At 38.0% G+C, this 22,697-nt stretch overlaps 1 protein-coding gene across 2 annotated transcripts in view; it reads right to left on the bottom strand.

The window, feature by feature from the left end:
- Nucleotides 1–7,986: 7,986 nt before the first annotated feature.
- The window catches only part of LOC139942109 (uncharacterized), a 118,351-nt gene continuing 103,640 nt past the window's right edge, over nucleotides 7,987–22,697 (bottom strand). For both annotated transcript variants that reach the window (XM_071938809.1, XM_071938810.1), the window contains 4 exons: nucleotides 17,738–17,896; nucleotides 16,890–17,048; nucleotides 11,800–11,909; nucleotides 7,987–11,093 (listed from right to left, as the gene is read on the bottom strand). In XM_071938809.1, coding sequence (XP_071794910.1) covers nucleotides 9,966–11,093; nucleotides 11,800–11,909; nucleotides 16,890–17,048; nucleotides 17,738–17,896 — 1,556 coding nt within the window. In that variant the 3' untranslated portion in view covers nucleotides 7,987–9,965. The remainder of the gene's footprint in view (nucleotides 11,094–11,799; nucleotides 11,910–16,889; nucleotides 17,049–17,737; nucleotides 17,897–22,697) is intronic.

Genomic DNA, 22,697 nt, shown 5'->3' with positions numbered 1-22,697 from the left:
TGTTGGTATAGAATCGCGTGGTCGCTCCCATGAACAATCACCACATGTCTTTTTAAAGAATTATAAGAACAAAGTCCAATATTTTCTTACCTATGGAAAATGGGAACTCGTTCACTGGTTAGTATAAAAACTCACTTGGTAACGAGTCAACGGAGAGCTGATAGTATAAAACATTGTGAGAAACGGCTCCCTCTGAAGTGACAAGAGGTAATTTCTCACTCACAGCCTTTTATAAGGGAACTGGAAGCACACACATTTTGTGCAACAAGGGTGGTTTATCTGACATTATTCTCTTGAACTTCGATGACCAATTGAGCCCAAATTACCAAACGTGTCCAGGGGTCGATTTCACAAAGAGTTAGGACTAGTCCTAACTTAGGACTAGTTATAGGAGATATAAAAAATGTGTGGCTAGATAACTTGTCCTAACTCGAGAAACGACTAGTCTTAACTCTTTGTGAAGTCCACCCCTGGGCCTTCAAGATAACTCACTCCTTCAACCTAGTACAGCATTAGGAGAGCTTCAAAATTCATATTGATAAGAAGTTTGTTCACCAATTAGATTCAATATAAACTACATATATCGGACTGAGCTATGACCGTCAAATACATACATAGCTATTTTTGAAGAAAAAAAAGCTTTCTGATAATGAGCTAACCGTTTTTTCTTCTTTTGAGTGGAGCTCTAAGACTCCGTTTATTCATCACCAGTGAAAACAAGCTTACCTGCTTAGAATGTCAATATTACATATGTGTTTGTTTATTTAATTGTTAATTACTATTTAGAAGAAATTGTTCTCCTTTCAGATCATCAAGTTTTCTCAACTTTATTCAAATGAGCTAGAGTCACACGATTTTATTTTTTTGTTCAACCCTTTTTATGCACTCGATTGTTTATAAAGGAAACCATGTTATTCCCACCATAATTCAAACATTTACTAAAATCTATGACACCCCCGACCCATTGCATCGAGTTACGAGAAAAACTGTTAAAAATGTATAGCTTCGGTTTTTTCTTTTTCTACTCCGAGTTAAGCAAACTTCACAGCGAGTCTTATGAAAGCACTAGGCGGCGTTCTCGTGCGGGCTGTACGGGGGCACTACCGTCCTCTGTTGCCCCCGGGGGTCTGTTATCATCGGTGTTGTGCTAGCCGGTACGAACCTATTCGCAAGGTTAAAGGGCGAGACAGCCCGCTTAAAATGAGTCGGTATTGTTTCTTTTCTTAAAGGCAGAGAGGTGGATGCCCGCTTAGGGAGGAATAGAAAGCCTTAATGTTGACGGGACCTATGGATTGAGGAGCAGTCTGACGTCACAGCCTCTTCTCTATACAATGCCTTTAAGGCGTTTTAATCACCGGTCTGAGACCGTTCCACGACCTCGAATGACCTTTTGCTCATTTGCATATACAATCCAGACAGGAACGTCCTCCCATGTAAAGTCATTTGCATTGTTATTGTACTAAATATTAGTAAAGTGGTTTTAAGTTTCAATCGTGTGGCTGTATCTGCCGGAGAAAGCAAACTAGAAAGCAAACAAAAAGACGTTGGATATTGGTGTCTTGGGAATTTGGCTTTAATGACAAACAACAATATTTGTATAAAAACTTGCTGCTACGTACGCCATTTTTTGTCTTCTCTGAAGTGTTGTTTTTGTCGTTCCGAAAAGTGAACTAATATCTACATTTTTTATCAGGTACATATTGAAACTTAATCTCCAATAGAATGGACAACGACAAGAAGTATTTTATCCCATTAGCTTCTCGACAAAGGAAATTGAACAGGTTTCTATTAAATTAAGATTTAACACCTCAATGAAGAAATTCTTTCTCTTTCATCAATAATGGTGATTTTTCTTTTGCTTTTGTAGCTACAATCAAATTCGTTATGTTCACAACTCTTCTCAGTATTATAAACTATACCAATGTGTATTTGAATGCAATGCCAACACTAGGATTAGTTTTCTTCCCAGCCTCTGTTTCGTTACGTTGATTAAAATGAGAGAAATGACCAATTGTCTTACTACGATAACAGTGGGTTTCTTATAAGAAAATGAGTTATAAAAACACAGTTTTAAATTGGCATCATCCCGGTAAAGACCTAAGGGCGATTTCACAAAAAGCTAAGATTTATCTGAAATGCAAACCAATCGTAGTTTATTTCTAAGTAAAGTGTGATGGCACAATACAAATCACTATATGGTAATACTGATAATATGTCTTGCGAGGAATGTTATTGCTTGGTAAAAACGGCTCCAGGGCGCTGTTTCAGTGAGCTGCTTTATCAGCAGACGATTTTTGCTTACAAATCGTGTGCTTAGCAACAATTAGCAGAGTACCAGTCAAAAGTGGTGCACGTGCCATGGTATTTTGACTGGTAACCTTAGTCAGGTAAGCTTAGTTGTACTAAGCTACCTTTTTGTGCTTAAGCATCTGAAATTAGGCCCCAGACGTAGAGGCAAATGCCCCCTATAATATAAAGATTACTACTAGATGAAATTACCAACTAAAAGGTTTTGGCTCAATCATTACCAGGTATTGATATATAGGAAGTACCAAAGGAAGGATGTCTATAAAGAATTGTAATCAAAGGAGCGGGTTCGCTGACGTAAATATTGAAAGATTCACCCACAACAGTTTTTTTTTATATTAGGACCACTTTATACTAATAGCGCTGACTGAGTTTATCTTTCACTGAGATCCTTATAGATATAGCAATCATTTTATCTCTGTCAACTTGTACACTCTTATTTAAAATTGTTATATTTTAATCAAACTGGTAAAGTACGCATTGCAACATACACAAGTTTGTCGCCCGCAACCGTGGACCTCATATTGTCCCTCTTTTGTATATACTGGTTTTTTTTTTGGAACAGCTCCCATTGGTTTGTACACGTTTTCCAACTGTGGACCTTTCCCGAACCGTGGACCCTATAATGTCCTCTTTTGTTATAGGTCCCCGGTTTGAATTTGTTTACCTATATAGCTCACTGCTTTTCTTTTTTACAGTATCCAATCAACAAATAACAAGTGTGTTTATTAGAAGTTGGCAAGCAACCCACATGCTTTTCAAGAAAGGCAGGTATGTTCATTCAACGACAAGTGTGTTTGTTAGATTCATAAACAAACAATTTTTGAGGTAGAAAAGTTCAATTTATTTTATACTTTTAGGTGGGGTCAACATATTTCATGATTTAACGCTCATAAATTCTAAGCTCGGGTGAGAATTTGACAGATTTATGTTTGCGCATTGTGTTATGGTTTGGTTGTATTAAAAATTATATTTATTGTTTATTTATTTTGCTTAGCATTCTAACATTTGACCAGGTAGTGGTATAGTGGTTAGCTGTGCAGTTAAACAATCAAATTGATTTCCGAAATATTTTTGTGATCATTTCAGTCTTGCAGAAATGGGTGTTTACGAATTGCTCTGGACACCTTTGATAAATGGCAAATACCAATATTCTCACTTGGTGTATCCAAACATATTATGCATAAAATAACAAATTTGACTCAATTTGTCATCAAAGTTGCGAGAGAAAATTAAAAAACACCCTTGTTGCACATATTTGTGTGATTTCAGATGCCTAAAATGGTCCAGGCCCGAAGTCTTTTAATATTTGGGTGAGAAATTAGCTCTTCCTAAAAAAAACGTTACTTCAGAGGGAGCCGTTGCTCACAACGTTAATCTCTTTTGCTCGTTACCAAGTAAGTTGTTATGCTAACAAATATTTTGACTTTTTACCAATAGTCTAGTGTACAGTGCCTCTGACCCAACAGATTTCGTCAAAAATATTCATAGAATGTTTCCCAACGAGAGACCACAATCAGAGTGCCCGTCTACAGTGCCGTCCGACGGGCCGCATCGCCCGGGCTACTCCGCGGGGTCAACCTGGCGACAATACACGGATCATTTAACACCAAGACTGACATCTTCAAGACTCAACCCATTACCGGTAACTTGAGCCTCTCTCTCCTTCCAGTCGAGACGGTCAAAAGTGATTTATGAAATTGTGTCCCAGACCCCTCAAAGTTTTGCCCCTGAACTTGATATGTTTTTATTGACCGGAATTGACTTGTTAGATTCAGTGTCCAGCAGAATGACCAGCGGGAACTCAGTGGATCTGCGACGGCGCATAAAGGCTGAATACACGGTGTGCCTTTAGTAACACAAGTCCCATACAAGGAAAACTTCTACAAAATGCTGCCAACTAATTTCAAAAGTTTTGAAGTCATAAACTTTACAGTTTTTAAGGTGTAATGAGACACATTGAAACTGAGAACTTTAGCAAATGTTGCAAAGACATAACTGTGACCCAACTGTGAACCCATTTATACGCCTAGGTATGATATTTGGGTCGTGAGGGGGGGGGGGGGCTAGCCTACACGTACACATGGAATGAGGTTTAGAAGACCTGTCAGACTTTTTAAATCACAATTTGTCTGATTTTTCAAGGGTAAAAAAAAAAAAAAAATCGAAAATAAGACTAAAGTAGGAAGAGTGTCATGCCTGCTCCTCATACGCATCATTCTCAAGCAACTGCCTAAAGGTGGTCTGGCCATTAGCTGATCGGATTATATTATATGCAACAGGTTAAGACCAATCCTCTGTAACCTCTGACCTCAACTGTGTACCCATTTATACTCCTAGGTGCAGTGGAGAAACAATTATTCAATGCGTAGTTAAAAAAAATACCACGGTAGCCTAATCCTCTGCCAAGACAACCCGCAGCCGATCAAACATACCAAACCAATAGTAAACTCCAGACCCCCCCCCCCCTCCTCACCCACACCTCCCAAAAGACCAACTCCTCCCTCAAACAAATAACCCTTTCCTCCATGAACATAATCACACACCAAAACTATTCCAACCGAAAAAAATAATATGCACTCAAATCCAGAGGGAAAAAAAAAACAGAAACGAATCCAACACACGAGCATACGAATTCGGCCAGATTTTTTTCTTCTTTTTGTGGCGGGTGAAATATACAGTTAGCATATACAGCCCCGGGGCTACTGTTGCTAAAGAAAGACGCGAGTAAGAAATGAATAGAAAGCAGGGAGTTCAATGTCAGTTGTGTCAAGGGTAGTGACCGGCCTTCTAAACCCCAATCCTTGCCTTAGCCCTCCGTTGACAGAAGGGTATCAGCTTCCTATCTCCTTCTAAGATTTATAAGTACCCCCTTTTTTTAAGGGTGCATTTTTATAGCAAAGGAACCGTAACGAATTTTTATGCCAGGCGTACTCTAAATTTTTTGTTGAAACGTTTTTTTTTTTGCCCTACTGAAAATGCCCTCCGTTAACCTTTTCCGAGTGGGCGTCTGGGGGTCACGCTTCAGTCGTTGTAACTGCTGCACTTGAACTTTGTTGAGTTTGGGGACTGGGCGTTGAGGGCGTTGTGGAACAATATGGGCCCTTTTCGAATCCACGGCTTTGGCTTTGGATTCGGCTTCAGGCTCCACTCTCTCGTCCGAAGCCCTGAATTCATAGTACGCGTGTAGTCAAAACAACTGAGGGGCCAAGCTGAGCCGAACCCGAAGCCGAAGTCATGGATTCGAAAAGGGCCTACTCTCTTTGAACACAACACCAGTGCCCATTTTCATAAAGCATGTATGCACAAAACCTGCTAAGCACAGGAAAATAATGCTTAGCAAAAACAGGTTACAAGACAACATTCCATTCAATTTACATTGTTGTGACTGGTCCTGGTACCCCCCCCCCCCCCATTTGTTGCTTAGTAAATAAATTTTAAAGCAGTATTTTCAGCTTAACAGCTTTATGAAATCGGGCCCAGACTAACACATAAGCCTAATGCAGATAAGCTCTGGTCTGGTACCACATCGTCATACCAGACACACGAATAAATCAATCGAACAAAAAATATTTTAAAACCTCCACACACATCATACCCATCAATTCAAATATCTGACAATAAATTACCAACTTCCACATCCTCAGTAAATTTCACGCTGCTTTTCTTTTTTTCCCCGTCTTCAAGAAGAAAACATTTTTTTTTTTACACATCGGCACGCAAAGAGGAGTACTGATTTCTGTGTGTTGTCTTCTTCTAACGAGTCATGGGAGCGCCAACCGCTCATAAATCATAAGATTGCTGCAACTCAAGAAATAAATATCACCCCGGGGTGCTAAGATTTATGTTACGCGCCGATACATTCATGTTTGAGGACGTTGCCCCCTGTTTTGCAAAACCCCAGTACCGCCCGGTAATCCCTACAGCCCCCCTTCCAGCCCCTCAAAGCATCTGCACAAAGTCAAGCCTATAACCATGGACTTCTTCTTTACGGGGAGGGAGAGAAGGGAGAGCAGGGAGAGAAGGGAGAAAAGCCCCCCGCACTCAAGGCGGGAGCGACTAGTCTGCTCGGCCGACTAATTCCCAGCCAACCCCGGAGAGGGTTAGCAGACAATGACCGCTGAATTTGATGGGGAGACTTAGGACAACAATGCCGCGAGGCGTACCGGTGCAGCAGCACACCGCTATACCCGGAGGGTTGGAGATAGTATCCCCGCCCGCCTCTACGAGGCAGCTAGCCTCCCGGTGTTGGACAACCCCAAATTACCGATTATGAAATGTCAATCGTTGATTGTGATTAGCGAAACCGGACATTTCGGGTACTAAAAAGACCCTGATTTAAATACACAGCCTCAATGTATAAATCAAGCACAAGCTAAACAGTCTACAAATAATAATAAAAAATCCCTCACACCATTTTTGTGTCTTGTAATGAATGGCCATGTAAAAAACCCATCAGCAAATTTCAATTGTAGAAATGTTTTCATTAAAAATGTTCAGCTCGGAGCATTACATTTTTGTGATTGATAAACCTCGAAATGTTTCCCTTGATAATAACATAATTAATCTACATCTGCAGTTCTATTAATTAAATTAATTCGATTATAAAGCAATTAAAAACAAATCAAGATCACAAGTTTCAGAAAATGGTAAATATGAGATGTTTCAATTTTGAAAAAGAGAAAAAGAGAAAGACCCCGTTTGAACAGAGTTCACTGTCCTGATATTTAAGGGTAGCACATAATCAGTATTTTTCTCAGGGCCTATTTTTTTCACTTAGGGTCTTTGACAATATTGTTCCATGGCTTCTTCTTCGTATTGAATTCAGTCATAATCCCACCACAGAGTGCGATTGGCAAAACACAATCTTATCTCATCCACGCCTTTTCTCTTTAGCTGACTCTCCAAGAATAACACATCAATCCAAACGATGCCAGGATTAGAAAAGTCACGGGCAAACGCAGTGAAAACAATGGCCCTGATCAATAATCACCCCTTCTTGGAAAACAAATTTTTCCAAACATATCTGGATATAGTGGTTGTTTTTACTTTCTGCTGTATCTGTCTCTGTAAAATTTTGACGGTAAATCACACCAGCTTGTGCACAATAGATGGATGTGATGGGATGGCTTAATTTTTCAGATACTTGGTGAGGCTTTCCTGAAATATTTGTCCTTTTTTTGTGGAGGTGGGGAGGGGGAATTGGTAGGGGAAGCGAAAGTAATTGTATCCATCTGCCATTATTAATCCAAAACAGCGAAATATATAATAGCTCTGTTTTTCTTCTTCAAGCGATTGCATACTATTGGATGGAAGGGCAGGTGTGGTTTTGGCAATTGTCAAAGACCAGTATTCCCAACTGGTGTATCGCAACATAATGTATACCATAGTGAACCTGTACATTATTGGCACGATTTGTCAACATAGTTGCAAAAAAGTAAGAGTATATGTGAAAAATATAAGTGGTATGACATGAATTAGTTTGCCAAGCTTACTAAGATGGTTATTTATTTAGAAGGAATGATTCATTACTTAACTCAAACACTACCTCAATCAATACATCTTTCAAAAACAAACCCCACCAAAAGACAACAACAACAAAACAACAATAAATCAGCAGACAGTTATCTTTTCTTTAAACTAAAAACACACAAAATAAAACATACAAGCGTTCCATTTTCTTTATTTTCAGGTCATGGGAAATATATATATTTTAACAAAATAGATCAATAAAACAACGTTCCACACAAATAAAAATGTCACAGTAATTATAATAAAGCTGAGGAAATAACCATAAATTCTTTATCAAATCATTGATTGTACAACTCTGATATATAAACATGTCAGATAGAAAAAATATATGGAAACATATTTCGCTATTTGTTAAATCACACACTCGTAAAAAGGCAGGTATATTTTGGTTTCTATTGACTTAGACAACTCTTAAATCATCTTACATATTTAACTATTTATAAAAAATATTGTCATAAACCATAATCCATGAAGTCGATAAATTATTCAGCACCAATAATCACTTAATCACTGCAAGCTAGAAACAATCACAATTACACAATTTGCAATCTTATAAATTAGAAAAGAGAATCAGCAGTTGCAACCTGCTTACCAGCAAAAGGACATAACGGTATAAATGCAAGAAATAGTTAAAGACAGTGGACACTATTGGTAATTGTCAAAGACTAGTCTTCACAGTTCGTGTATCTCAACATAAATGCATAAACATATTGCAATCTTATTAGGAACAAACCTGTGAAAATTTGAGCTCAATCTGTCTTCGATTTTGCGATATAATGAAAGAAAAAAAGCAGATGCTTGATTTCGAGACCTCAAATTCTAAACTTGAGGTCTCGAAATCAAATTCGTGGAAAATTACTTCGTTCTCGAAAACTACGTCACTTCAGAGGGAGCTGTTTCTCACAATATTTTACCATCAACCTCTACCCGTTACTCGTCATCAAGAAAGATTTTATGATGATAATTATTTTGAGAAATTACCAATAGTGTCCACTGTCTTTAATGGCATGGCGTTTTGACCCTAGCAGAGTCATTCTTGAAGGCTAAAATGACAACAAAACACAAGTACATGAACAGGTTGTCTTGTGTTGTGTTGTCATTAAGCCTTCAAGAAGATTCTGCTAGGGTCAAAACATCAGGTCATTAAATATTTTGTTTTTCAATCTTTTAAATTCTTTTAGAAATTCCCCTGGAATTAATTAATCTCAAATTTACCAAGCATTCCTGATTATAAACAGTTTGGTGGGATTTTGTGATAAATCTTTCGCAAAAAAAAAAAAAAAAAATGCCAGAAGGTTTTGTGATTTAGCAATTTCCTTCTGTTATTTGTTTTCAATTTGGTTAAATTATCTTTTTGATATGTTTTAACTCTATCATATAATGAACCACAAGGGAAAACTGACCGTGTAAATTTTAAAATGATTTTTGGTTGAACAAAGACAAATTTACTAGAGCGGGATTCGAACCAATGACATCCCAGGTTAATGTGTAAATCAATGCCCTACTTATTAATAAAAAGTTGCATCCACTTCAGGTGATCCCCTGGCTGCCACTTCACAGGTTGTACCCAAAACTTGGCAGTGATCCCTGGCTACACAGCATTTAACGGTTGTATGGCTTCTGACTGGCACTCTGAATAAAGATATTGACAGAATGAGGAGACCACCAACATAGGGCTAGACAGCTCAGTTCGTAGAGCGCCAGCACCTTAATACTGAGGTCATTGGTTCAGATCCACCTCTAGTCAATTTTACTTTGTTAAACCTAAAATCATGTTTTATCTTTAGTAGAATTAGCGTAGTCTGTCTTAAATCAGAAATGCCTGATTACAAAAGTTTTCACTCAGTCAAACTCAGTGTTTATCAATTAAATCATACACATCAAGTTAAAGAAAATCTTGAATTTATGTCAATAAATGTTCTTGATAAGCAAACAAAAGATATTGTTTTGGGCAGATATAAAGGAGATATTTAAAGACACAGTGTCCCCAAAACAACACATCTTTAAAATTTGAAGATAAGAATAACTATTAAAAGACTGATTTCTAAAATCTATAAACCATAGGCCATCGGATCAATACCATAAATATTGGTAGTGTAATTTTAACAGCTTTGGTTCTCCTTCGGTTATAAAACATCCTCATCTTTGCTTCGCATTCGCCAAGACGATGCGGATGAAAACAATGGTTGCCCCGACAACCCAAGACGGTCTGATCCCTCTGAGATGATAGGCTTAAGATCGTGGTTGGCCCTAGAACGGACTGGTGAGCTGTCTGCCGCCGCACCTGGTAGTCTGCCGAGTACAGCATGCCCTCCGGGGTGTACCTTAGAATTGGGTATCAAATGGGGTTGAGGTGGCGGGGCGGCTGCCGGTAGCGTGGACAAAAGCTTGGTTTTCTGAGGCTCCGCCTCCACTCTCTTTCTTTGATTCGTCCGACCGTAGTACGTCTTGGCGCGGTTGAATTTAGGAGGTTGAGGCATGACATTCTTGTCTCTGGTTGCTGCGAGTTTCACGTTTGTGGAACCGAGGAGACCAATTTGAGCTATTGGTTTCATGCCCCTAACATTATCCCCTGATCCGCTATTAACTTTCCTATTCATCTGGACGGATACATGCTTATGAATTACAAAACGGTCTTTCTTTTGCGCACTGTCCGTGGATTGCTGCGAAGGATTGCTCCAATCGAATGCTGTCGCGTTGCTCGTCGACGCCATTTTCAACGGTTTGCGATTTGCGACCGGCATTGTTTTAGATCGCGTGATGAGTGTTTCAGGTCGACGGGTCTGGCGTTGACTCGTCTTTAAAGGTCTGTCGTCTTTGACGTCTTTCCGCCTTGCCCTTTCTGGCTTCGCAGTCTCAAAGGCATTTCCAATCGCTTGGGTTGGAACAGAGGAGGGAGCAACAGACATATCAACAAAGAAACTTGTTGACTCTTGTGTTGAAATCATCTCAGTCTCTCCTTCGACTTCACTATCCTCCCTCTGGAAAACTACTCCTGTAGTTAAAGTCCCCTCTGGATTAACAACAGCCTGATCCTTATTGTCTTTTTCTAGTTCTTCTGGATCGGAATCCATGTCAAGGTCTGATCCCTCGGCCTCCATCGGTAGGACACTAGGGAGAGGGGTCGGGGCGTAGAACTCGGCTAGCGTCAACCTGGTACCTTCGCGCCTTATGTAGTCTCTAGACTTAGTCTTTTTGTGTTTCCTCTCAAACATTGGTTGTTGGGAAGCGAGAAGGGTATCATCAGGGTTAGACTGTATGGATTAAACAAGGAGGAGGAAGAGTTGCAATTGACAATGCACATTATTAAATGTTATGCGATCAAGTGAAATGAGTCATTTGTCCACCCAGGGGTGGATTTCACAAAGAGTCAGTACTAGTCTTATCTCGAGTTAGGACAAGTTACTCTTCCTAACTTGGGACTAGCCTTAGGTTTTAAATATCTTCTAGGACTAGTCCTAAGTAAGGACTTGTCCTAACACTTTTTTAAATCGACCCCTGGTCATTTTTTTTTTTTTTTACATAAGAGAGCATAATCTATGTTTTAAACCCCTTAAACCCCATGTTGGTACCATCTTTGTTTTAAAACTTGTAAAAGTAAAAACACCAAGAGATGTGAAAGAATAAAACTTAGGAAAGAAGGTTCAATTTTGGCATTTCTATTGACAAAAACAGTTTGAACATGTCACTGGCTGGTTCCTCCATACAGATGTTTTTGAAGCTTGGAATTGGGATAAAATATATTGAATACTTGAGGCTTAAAATTTTAATCGGGAATATCAAATCCTCTTTAGATTAATATTAAAATATGTATATACCTACTTAATGATTGTCTTTTTAAGGAAAGGGGCTGGGTGGTTGGGGGGGGGGTTGTGATTATTAATATGCATTAGTTTAGAAGAAGGGTTTTGAGGTAGGGTTAGGGGGAGTGTGGTCAGAGGGCTGTATGAAATGACTCACTTCTTGAGGTTGTTGGATGTCTACATTCTTAGATGCTGCCTCCATATCCTCCAAGGAGTCACTGTCATCATCTTGCTCATCTCCAGATTCCTCTTCAAGAGGTTGCCGTTCTGTGTGTGAAAACAGACACATACAAACTTTGCGATCAAGATATAACACTTGAGAAAAACTTCACTTCAAAGACATTCTGAGAAAGGTGTTCTGACCACAATCTCATAGCAACATGTTTTATTTTTTTTATTTAGGCTTTTTATTCATTTTGTTGTTGTTGAAAGAGTAGTAGTTACAAATTTTAAAAAGTAAAACCTATCTGAAATTCTTGAGAAGAAAAAACAACAATAACAACAACAACAACATTCAAGTTTTCAGATGAAATCTTATGTGGTACGAATGTCTTTAATGTATTCTCTTACTAGTAATGTTATAGTAACATGTTTTTATACTTCAGGCTCTTTCTTTTTGCTTAATCTTTTTTTGTACTAGGTCTATCTGAACTTCTTGAGAAGAAAAAACAACAATAAAGCTTTCAGATAAAACCTTCCAAGGTACGGAAATTTTTTTTGTAACATCAATAAATGCCTTGTTGATGATGTTATTATTTCATAACCAACTCGTTTGATGAGAATAACTTGATCATCTTTGGTCACGTTCCCTATGTGCAATACAAACAGCAGATATCGATACTTGATTCTGCTAAGAAGGGGCCAGACTAGTTTATTCCTGAAGAATCACTTTGAATGAAGGGAAAGCCACAAGAACCAAGAATGATTGATTTTAAGAATTTCTACAATGATACAAAGAGAATGAGTTTATGAATAACACTCATTTAAACTTTGTGTCAACATTGAGATGACATACTGTCCTAACATTATGAAGGATCTTTGTATAGTGATCTAGAAAACCACCTAATGGGCAATGAATTTACATCCAGTTACAATGTTATACCAAAATGTATAGGTACATGATGTGAAATGGAAATGTGTTCAGAAATATTGTTTAAATTTATAACAGGAAATGTTTGATCTTTTGCTAAAAGTTGTTAACTAATGCATACAAAAATGAAAAACGTTACAAACTTTGCTTCTTAAAAAACAAACAGCTAACAAACCAACATGACCCACGTTATAATGCAACAAGATGACCCTAGCAGAGAGAGTCATTCTTAAAGACTGAAGCCCAGTTCATACTTCCTGCGAAGAACTTATTGTCACAGCTCTGTTTTTGCTGCAAAGGTTCCACAAGAGTAAATCGCAGGCAGGAGAGCACTTGTTGCGCTTTGTTTGTTGCAAATTTGTGAAGTCAAAATTCTTTTAAAGCGGTCCGAGACTGGCTACTTCAGTGTGAAAAAGCATCCCTAACATGAATTATGGACAATTGCAAAAGTTTATTGACCAGTGTAATGAAAAGCTAACTAGTTAAGACAGTGGACACTATTGGCAATTGTCAAAGACCAGTCTTCTCACTTGGTGTTTCTCAACATATGCATAACATAACAAAGCTGTGAAAATTTGAGCTCAATTGGTCGTCAAAGTTGCGAGATAATAATGAAAGAAACACCCTTGTCACAAGGAGTTGTGTGCTTTCGGATGCTTGATTTTGACACCTCAAGTTCTAAATCTGAGGTCTTGAAGTCAAATTGGTGGAAAATTACTTCTTTCTGGAAAACTACTCCACTTCAGAAGGAGCCGTTTCTCACAATGTTTTTTACTACCAACCTCTCCCCACTACTCGTTACCAAGTAAGGTTTTGTGCTAATAATTATTTTGAGTAATTACCAATAGTGTTCACTGCCTTTAAGAGCAAACCCTGTGACATAACAAGAATTGCTTGCGCATTCCCAGGAAGTATGAACCGGGCTCAACGCCTTTGAGAAAGGGTTCAAAGTGAGACCACAACCAGTATTGACAATGTGATGGGTGAAAGTATGTTAAACAACCTCACTTTGGAAGAGTTGGGTCCAAACCTGTTAGCAGGAAAATATAAGCTCAAAAGAGAGAGTAGTTAATACTCCGTAGCTTCAACATTTTGATATTCACTAAATTGCTAATATTCGATACGAACAAGTATCAGTATCATCGTGTTCCTTTTCTCTCATCTCCTATCGTAAGACTTTCAACATTAATCTTTGTTGTGGTTCATGGGTTCGGATCCCACCCGATTAACATGCCTGTGATATTTTTTCACAGGACTCGGGAAAGTATGGGTAAAACACCAAAACAATATTCTTTATCCCCGATGCAAATTTAACATCTCTTATATCGTTGCGGTACCCGCTGCCAAAACATAGGATTTGGACTGCCTCTAGCAACCGGGCAACCTCGGTAGTCTAGTTGGTAAGACACTGCTCTGGAATTGCAAGGGTCGTGGGTTCGAATCCCACCCGAGTAACATGCTTGTGACATTTTTTCACAGGACTCGGGAAGGTACTGAGTATACAGTGCTAACACACATCTGTGTATGGGTAAAAAACCAAAATGATATTCTTTATCCCCAATGCAAATTTAACATCTATTATTAATCTTTGTGTTTACACACTTAATTGAGACGATTCGAATTGTGGTCCACTGTAAGCAATTTATTCAGTCTAATTCCAGATTTCTAGATTGTTGTCAAATTATGGTTAAAATGTTTTAATAGTCAAGTAACTACATGTAACTATAAGGGAAACTGACTGGATATATTTTTTTTAAACTAAGATTTCTCCATCATCTTCTCTATACATGCATCTTCAGATCCACAAGTTACAAAACAAAGGCTCTTGGCTCCTTGCTTTCATTACCAGAAGATTTTACCCATAAAAATACTGCTAAATAATAATAAAATGATCTAAGTAGGATTTGAAACTTTGCATGGTGGAAATACGATATCCACCCCAACTCATTTAGAGATAGTCATTACATGGTGTTGCCGCAAACCTTTCCATAAAATATAATCTAATACATAATACCATCACATGATGACAATAAACTGACTACACTGCAGTATTATTCTTACAATCCAACATCATCTGCACAAAATTCATAGCAATCTGTGTTAGTACCACATTGGTCTTTTTAAAGGCACTGGACACTATTGGTAATTACTCAAAATATATAATAGCATAAAAACTTGTATGGTAACAAGCAATGGAGAGCTGTTGATAGTATTAAACATTATGAGAAACAGCTTCCTCTGAAGTAACATATTTTTTGAAGAAGAAAAAAGTAGTTTCTCACTCAAATGTTTGAATCTAATCAGGCCTGAACACTTTTTATTAGGCATCTGAAAGCACACAAACTGTGCAACAAGGGTGTTTTGTCTTACATTATTCTCTTGCAACTTTGATGGCCAATTGAGTCAACATTTTCAGAGATTTGTTATTTTATGCATATATTGAGGTGCACCAAGTGAGAAGACTGGTCTTTGATAATTACCAAAGATGTCCAGTGTCTTTAAAGCTAATTAAACCAACCTACTACACTTTATATCAGTCAGCTCTCACTTTCTATACTAATTATTTTTGAATTCCAAATGCGAAAGAAAGTACCCTCATTAGGTTCGACAAGTTTACTCTACCCGGTATTGATTGGAAGTGATGAAACAAACTACCAAGAAAGCCCTTTTTTTTTATTACTTTTTCATGGATTTCCAAGGGGTCATGATTTTTTTTTTTTTTTTTTTTTTTTTTAAGAACGAGAGATCACCTAACAACACAAGGCTGGACGGCCACTTCAAGGTGAGGGCTATCGACCAAAGCAACTTCCACTAGGGGCATGTTGCTTCCCTCCCTACTCCTAGGGCTGAAACAGGGTTACCCCCTTCACAGTCCATAAGGATGTAGGCTTGGGTATCATCCACTGTAGGAGCCTGGTTGGTTGAGCAGAATGCACTACCTTCCCAACTTTTTACGAAGCAATTATGTTTAAGTGCATGGTCAAGGCAAAGGTGTCATGACCGGGATTCGAACCCACAACTCTGCTGCTGGATTAATAAGTATGATGATAAGAGAACTAGCTTTACGCTCCAACCAAATCTGTGTGTGACATTTTTGTTGTTGTTGTTGTTGTTGTTGTCTTTATTCAATATCTGACGCCCAATAAGCCTTTATTTATATTCAACAAGTCTTTATATTCCTTTCACTCTACCAACCCGCATCATTCATAGCTTTAGTGGTAAGATTGTCGCTGACACTACACCTCCCCCCCCCCCTTACTGAAAAGAATACACCTTCAATTCATCGGTAATTTGTTTTTAAAAAATCCCATAAAATAATGCTATATCCAAAGGCCAGCAGACTGCCCTTTTTTTTTTTTGTCTTACTAGGTAATCAAATTTTCCCCCAGATTTTATTCGAAAATCTCATGTTACTAACAAGCTACAGTTAAAATCCTACTGAAAATAAAGGGAAAGCAATACAATTCTACTGGCTTCCAACCGTACAATCCCGGCCAAAATACTTGGGCCATGTGAAACTAATCATACCCTCCCCCGTTCCCCTACTCAATGTGGTTTACCCCAGCTGGAGCAAAGACCGCGCAGAGAAAGAGCCAACATTGAACGGGGGCCGGGAGCCTCAGGAGCGGGGCCCAAAAAGAAGTTGTTCAGCCTAAAAATTGTTTCAAATTAATCCAAAGTAAAAAAGATGGCTGTAAAAATGTTTAGAATGTGCACACAAAATGAACATTCATTGCTTGCAGAGTATGGTGTACATTTGTATAAAGAAAAGGGAAACAAAAAAGAAGGGAGAAAAAGTCTTTTGGCTATGGGGGGCCCAACGTGATATGGCCGGGATTGTAGTACCATCGTTCTATCCAAATTTTACACAATTTTAAACCACCTTCATTCAAGCCATATATACTCTTTGAAAAGCGAACCAAGTTTTCCATTGTTCTATCCACAATTTAAACAATTTTAAAGCACCATCATTCAAGCCTTTACTCTATGAAAAGCATACCTAGTTTTTCATCACAAATTACACAATTTTAAAGCACCATCATTCATGCCTTTACTCTATGAAAAGCGAACCAAGTTTTCCATAACAAGTTACACAATTTTAAAGCACCTTCATTCAAACCAATACTCTTTGAAGTAGAAAACTTAAAGGGACCCACCTGGTCTTCCAATGCTTGCCATAGTATGCCAAGATCCACAAGCCACCTTAGCCACTGAATATCCCGCTGGGGCGACTCTCCTAGGCGTCGTTTGTTTCGCCATCGTCGGGATCGGTATCACGTGACTACTCTTACCCCACATGTACAGAATCCCATCACCTGAATGAAATATCAAATAAATATAAAGCAAATAAAGAAAAATCAAGCAATAAACCACAAGGGAAACTGAGTGACTGGGTAGATTTTTAAAAATTTGAGTTTAAAGAAAGAGAAACTTACTTGGGCGGAACTTGAACCAATGACCTCCAACCAACGACCTACGACACGTTCATCCGGAGGTCGTTGGTTCAAGCATGGTTCAAGTCCTGATCCAATAAATTTTACTTTGTTTAATCCTAAAATGCAAATAACTAAAAGCATTACATACAATGATCTAAGTTATACAATTTGACACAAAAAAAATCATATTTTTTTCACATGCTTTTCCTTTGCAAAACTTGACATACACTTTAAAAGGGAGTATATTTCTTGCAAATTAGGTAATGTTAAACAATGAATGAAGTTTTACGATTTGAAAAAACAGAGACCGCTGTGAATGTGTCACAACCAGGACCCGAACCCGCACTCTGCTGATCAGATTCACCAGGCCAGTCCGGTGCTCTTAACCACTCGGCCACCACAAGCCAATACTTTCCCTTTAAAGGCTTTAGTTAAAAAAAATTCCAAAGTGATTTGTGGACAAAATTCAATCATACGTAAACTTCTCATAAGCCTACATATTTTAAAATAATCTGAAATATTTATCATGCCCTGACTACACACAGACAATCAAACATAAAAGGACAAACCTGTAACAGCAGCAGTGTATGAATCTCCGCATGCAACTTGTGATACTTTGGGCAATGCATCATGGGATAGTGGATTGGGGTCACGCAGGTATAAGACCCTTGACCCATGACCTAGTTGACCTTCCGTCCCTCCGCCCCATGTGTAGACTGTTCCATTGGCTGTTGAAGACAGAGTGAAAGAAGACAAGTTGAAATAAAAACTTTATCGCTGAAAACAATTCATCTCTGAAGCACAAATTGCAATGTCTTAATGTCCCTAAACATGACTTGAAACATTTAAATAATTTTCCCCTGCACATGCCTTTCAATGCATTGGACACGTTTGGTAATTGTCAAAACCAGTTTTCTCGCTTGGTGTATCCCAACATATGAATAACATAACAAACCTGTGAAAATTTGGACTCAATTGGTCAATGGAAGAGAATAATGACAGAAAAAAACATGTCTTGTGCGTGCTTGCAAATGCCTAAAAAGACTTTTTGAGCGAGAAATTACCTCTTTCTCAAAAACAACGTTTCTACAGAGGGAGCTGTTTCTCACAATGATTGATACTATCAACAGCTCTCCATTGCTCTGCTAACAATTATTTTGAGTAATTACCAATAGTGTCCAGTGCCTTTAAAGAATGGTTCCTATTTCACATCTTACAAAGATCACCAGACACTCATTTCATGAGTTAGAAATGAAGACCATTATTTCAGAAGCTTCTCAGTTAACCCGAGCCCTCGTTGCTCTGAACAATGTTCAGAGCAACGAGGGGTTGGGTTTACTGAGAAGCTTGAACATCCCTCTTGCCTCCTTTTAAAGTGTATGGTTCTTACTGCCCAAGAAACATTGCAATTTTTAGCTGTATCCTTTGCCTTTAAAGAATGATTCATATATCTCATTTTACAAAGATCACCAGACAATGATTTCATGAGTTAGAAATGAAGACCTAACTCAAGAAGCTTGTCAATAAACCCAAGCCCTCGTTGCTCTGAACATCCCTCCTGCGCCCTTTTACAGAGTATAGTTCTAACTGCCCCCAGAAACACTGTCGTTTATAGCTGCATCCTTTGCCTTTGTAGAATGATTCCTATTATTTTTTTCACATATTACAAAGATCAACAGACGCTCATTTCATGAAAAAGAATAAACGGTATTTAAAGACACTGGACACTACTGGTAATTGTCAAAGACTTGTCTTCACAGTTGGTGTATCTCAACATATGCATAAAATAATACACCTGTGAAAATTTGAGCTCAATAGGTCCTCGAAGTTGCGAGATAAAAATGAAAGAAAAATCACCCTTGTCACACGAAGTTGTGCGCTTTCAGATGCTTGATTTCAAGACCTCAAATTCTAAATCTGAGGTCTCAAAATCAAATTCGTGAAAAATGACTTCTTTCTCAAAAACTACATTACTTCAGAGGGTGCCGTTTCTCACAATGCTTTTTACTATCAACCTCTCCCCATTACTCGTTACCAAGAAGGGTTTTATGCTAATAATTATTTTGAGTAATTACCAATAGTGTCCACTGCCTTTAAGAAGCTTCAGAATAAACCCAAGCCCTCGTTGCTCTAAACAGTCCTCCTGTGTCCTTTTAGAGTCTATAGTTTATACTGCCCCAGAAACATCGCCATTAAATAGCTAGAAATTAGCTATTACAAAGCAGGTAGATAGAAGCATCACTTCTATTTCTATTTCTTTGTATACATGTAAATAGACACTAGCACCCTTTGGGGAGCCTGTGGAGTTATATGGGGAAACCGCAGTGTATCTTTAATGCCCTGAGTTAACAAAAGTGTATTATTACAATGGAACAAAATAATAAAGGGGCGGGGAGCCAGACGCACTGGCGAATTTTAACCACATATTAAGTGTTTAAGTAAGGAATATTATTTCATGACGCCCAGAGCTTAAGATAATAGACAAACATTCTCCACTTCTCGTGCCCCTGGTTAGCGGAGATGGATGGTGTGTGGAGGGGAAGGAAAAAAAGTGTGTGCGTTGTAAAATAAAATGAAATTTGAGGCTAATTTGAAGAAGCCATCAAATGAGCTGACATGTCAAGTGAAATTAGATGGGAAGGAACAGGGGCATTGATGACTGGTGTTTAAGGATGTTGGTATAAATTAAGATGTATTTTCAACAAACAACACAAATGTCAAAAAGTTAGTTTTTTTCAGTGGTTAGCTCTTGTTTCAGTAAAAGCCTAAAACTTTAGAATACCTTTAAAAAAATATATATTTTATAATTATAATCAAAATTTAGAGTTCATTTTTAAGTGGACACAGTATATCCTTTGTTGACCTTAAAAAGTTTTTTTTCCAATATTTAGTTCTTGTTTGAGTAAAAGACTAAAAATTTAGAGTTACCCCCCCCCCCCACAACAACAACAATTTAATAAATAATAAATACAAATAAACAATATTATAAAACAAATATAAACAAATAAATAAATAAGTAAATAAATAAAATTAAAATAAAAACAACAAACTTAAAATTATATAAAATAATAGTCAAAACTTACACTTTTTTAAAACAGTTTTTTAATATTGTTTTTTTAAAACAGTTTTTTAATATTATTTTTTTATCTTCAATACCGACTCTGACAAAGATTATACCCGGCTCTAGTCATCGCACAATAAAAACAAATTTTGTTCCACCAACACAGCAGATCCAATTATTGTGACTTCAGTAAAAATGACGCATACACCGCTTTTATGTGTAAACTCTTGACAATGTTCCCAAACATTATATTACAACCTGCCCTGAGCCTAACATAACACACAAATATCTCTAGCCATTTATCCCCTCATGAACAGGAACTCTCCACACAGCCAGGACGAGCGAGAGAAAGAGAGGCGGGACGGAAAAAAAAACGCCACAATGGCTGGAGAAAAAAAAGTTGGGTGAAGAGTAAAGCAATTAAGTATAGAGAGGAGTAACCAGTGCTAAGATGATTCTGGAAGCTGTCTTGTAGGATTCTCTTCTTTCTGGATTGGTTTAAAGGCAGTGGACACTATTGGTAATTACTCAAAACAAATATGAACTTAAAAACTGACTTGGTAATGAGCATTGGAGAGCTGTTGATAGTATAAAAAGTTGTGAGAAACGGCTCCCTCTGAAGTAGCATAGATTTTAAGAAAGAGGTAAGTTCTCATTAAAATATTAAAAGACTTCTAGCCAGAAGTCTTTTATTCCTATCTGTAAGCGCACAAATTCATCCACCAAAGGTGTTTGTTCTCTCATCATTTTCTTGTAACTTCGATGACCAATTTAGCTCACATTTTTACAGGCTTGTTATTTTATGCTATTTTATTTGTATTTGGGATACACCAAGTGAGAATACTGGTCTTTGACAACTACCAAACGTGTACCTTCCCTCTGAAGGCACTGGATAGCTTTAGTAATTGTCAAAGACCAGTATTCTCACTTGGTGTATCCCAACATAGGCATAACATAACAAACCTGTTAAAATTTTGACTCAATTGGTCATCAAAGTTGCAAGAGATTAATGAAAGAAAAAACACCCTTGTGTGCTTTAAGATGCCTGAGAAAAGGCTTCATACCTAAGTATTTTAATACTGAAGTGAGAAATTACCTCTTCCTCAAAAACTACGTTACTTCAGAGGGAGCCGTTTCTCACAATTTGTTATGCTATCAACATCTCCATTGCTTGTTAATAAGTAAGTTTTTATGCTAACAATTATTTTGAGTGATTACTAACAGCATCCACAGTGCCTTTAAACTAGCCACAGACAGCTTCAAAACATACACCGTCAAAAAAAGACATTCTGCGAGGGATCCAGTGAAGACAATCTCGCGGGGAGAAAGAGCAGTCAACTCTGGCAGCCAATTAATGCTCCAACGACAACCAGAAATAAATCAAACCACACTCCTGGGTTCAGGAAAACTAATATCATCGGATTGTTTTAGATATTTATGGCCGCAAAATCTTGGGGGAAGTTTCATTGGTTTTTTTTTTTTTCGGGGGATGTTTTGTGTGAAAGGATTATTTAGTAAAGAGCTCAAATGAAATGAGGAGATTTTATTTCTCACTGAAGAAAAGATGAAGAAGAAATAAATCATTTTTTTTGTAGAATTAGAATCTCAGAGAGAACGGTTCAGGAGAAACACTGATGCCACGGTCCTGAAATTAAATCTTTATCGCTATACCTAATTGTGAGTGCATGTGAACTATTGAAGAAAGTTTTGCACCTGTTTTCTGTGGTATGAACAACATCTGCACTCTACAAAGAACCACCCCTTCTTGTTTGAATAATTATACCTCACACTTTATTTTAGTTCTTTTCATAATAAGTAGGGCCTAGCCACTCAAGAATATGTAAAATAAAAGGTTCAACAAAATCGTCTGAATTATTTTGATTCAGGATTATGGGTATATCTGCAGGATGTTCGGAATGGAGCACTAATTGGTGACGGTTACCAGCTTTCACAAGCAGGTGGTTTATGCAAGGAATATGGCTTCATGCCACATACCGGTACCACACCAAATTGCCAAAGGGCATAATGCTTGGTCCTGAAGTGCCCAAGGGCACAATGCTTGGTCCTGAAGTGCCCCAGAGCTTGATGATTGGCACTTTTTCTTTTCTTTTCAATCTTTGATGTGCTTGAATATCTGTCAGTTAGTTGGAGATATTAGATCACTTCATTGGGGGGAAGTTGTTATTGCATCCGATTCCTGCTTGTTGGTTTAACAATGACTAATGTAGATTGATATACATGTACATCCAGGGTTACCCCTATGCAAAAGCTAGCATATTGGGCCAATACGCACAAATTGATATACGCAAAGATCTTTTGTGTGCATTTATACCACAGGTAATTTTGATGGCAAGCAGTTTGCAACAGCTAAGGGCCGTGTCCGATTAGGCGGCTACAGCTACATGTAGGGCTACGGCTAGCTTTCCGCGTAATCGTGCATAGAGGTATAGGCAACCTTAGCAACACCT

Source organism: Asterias amurensis, chromosome 9 (assembly GCF_032118995.1).
Source record: "Asterias amurensis chromosome 9, ASM3211899v1".
Classification (NCBI taxonomy): domain Eukaryota; kingdom Metazoa; phylum Echinodermata; class Asteroidea; order Forcipulatida; family Asteriidae; genus Asterias; species Asterias amurensis.
This window is presented reverse-complemented; position numbering and strand designations above follow the sequence as displayed.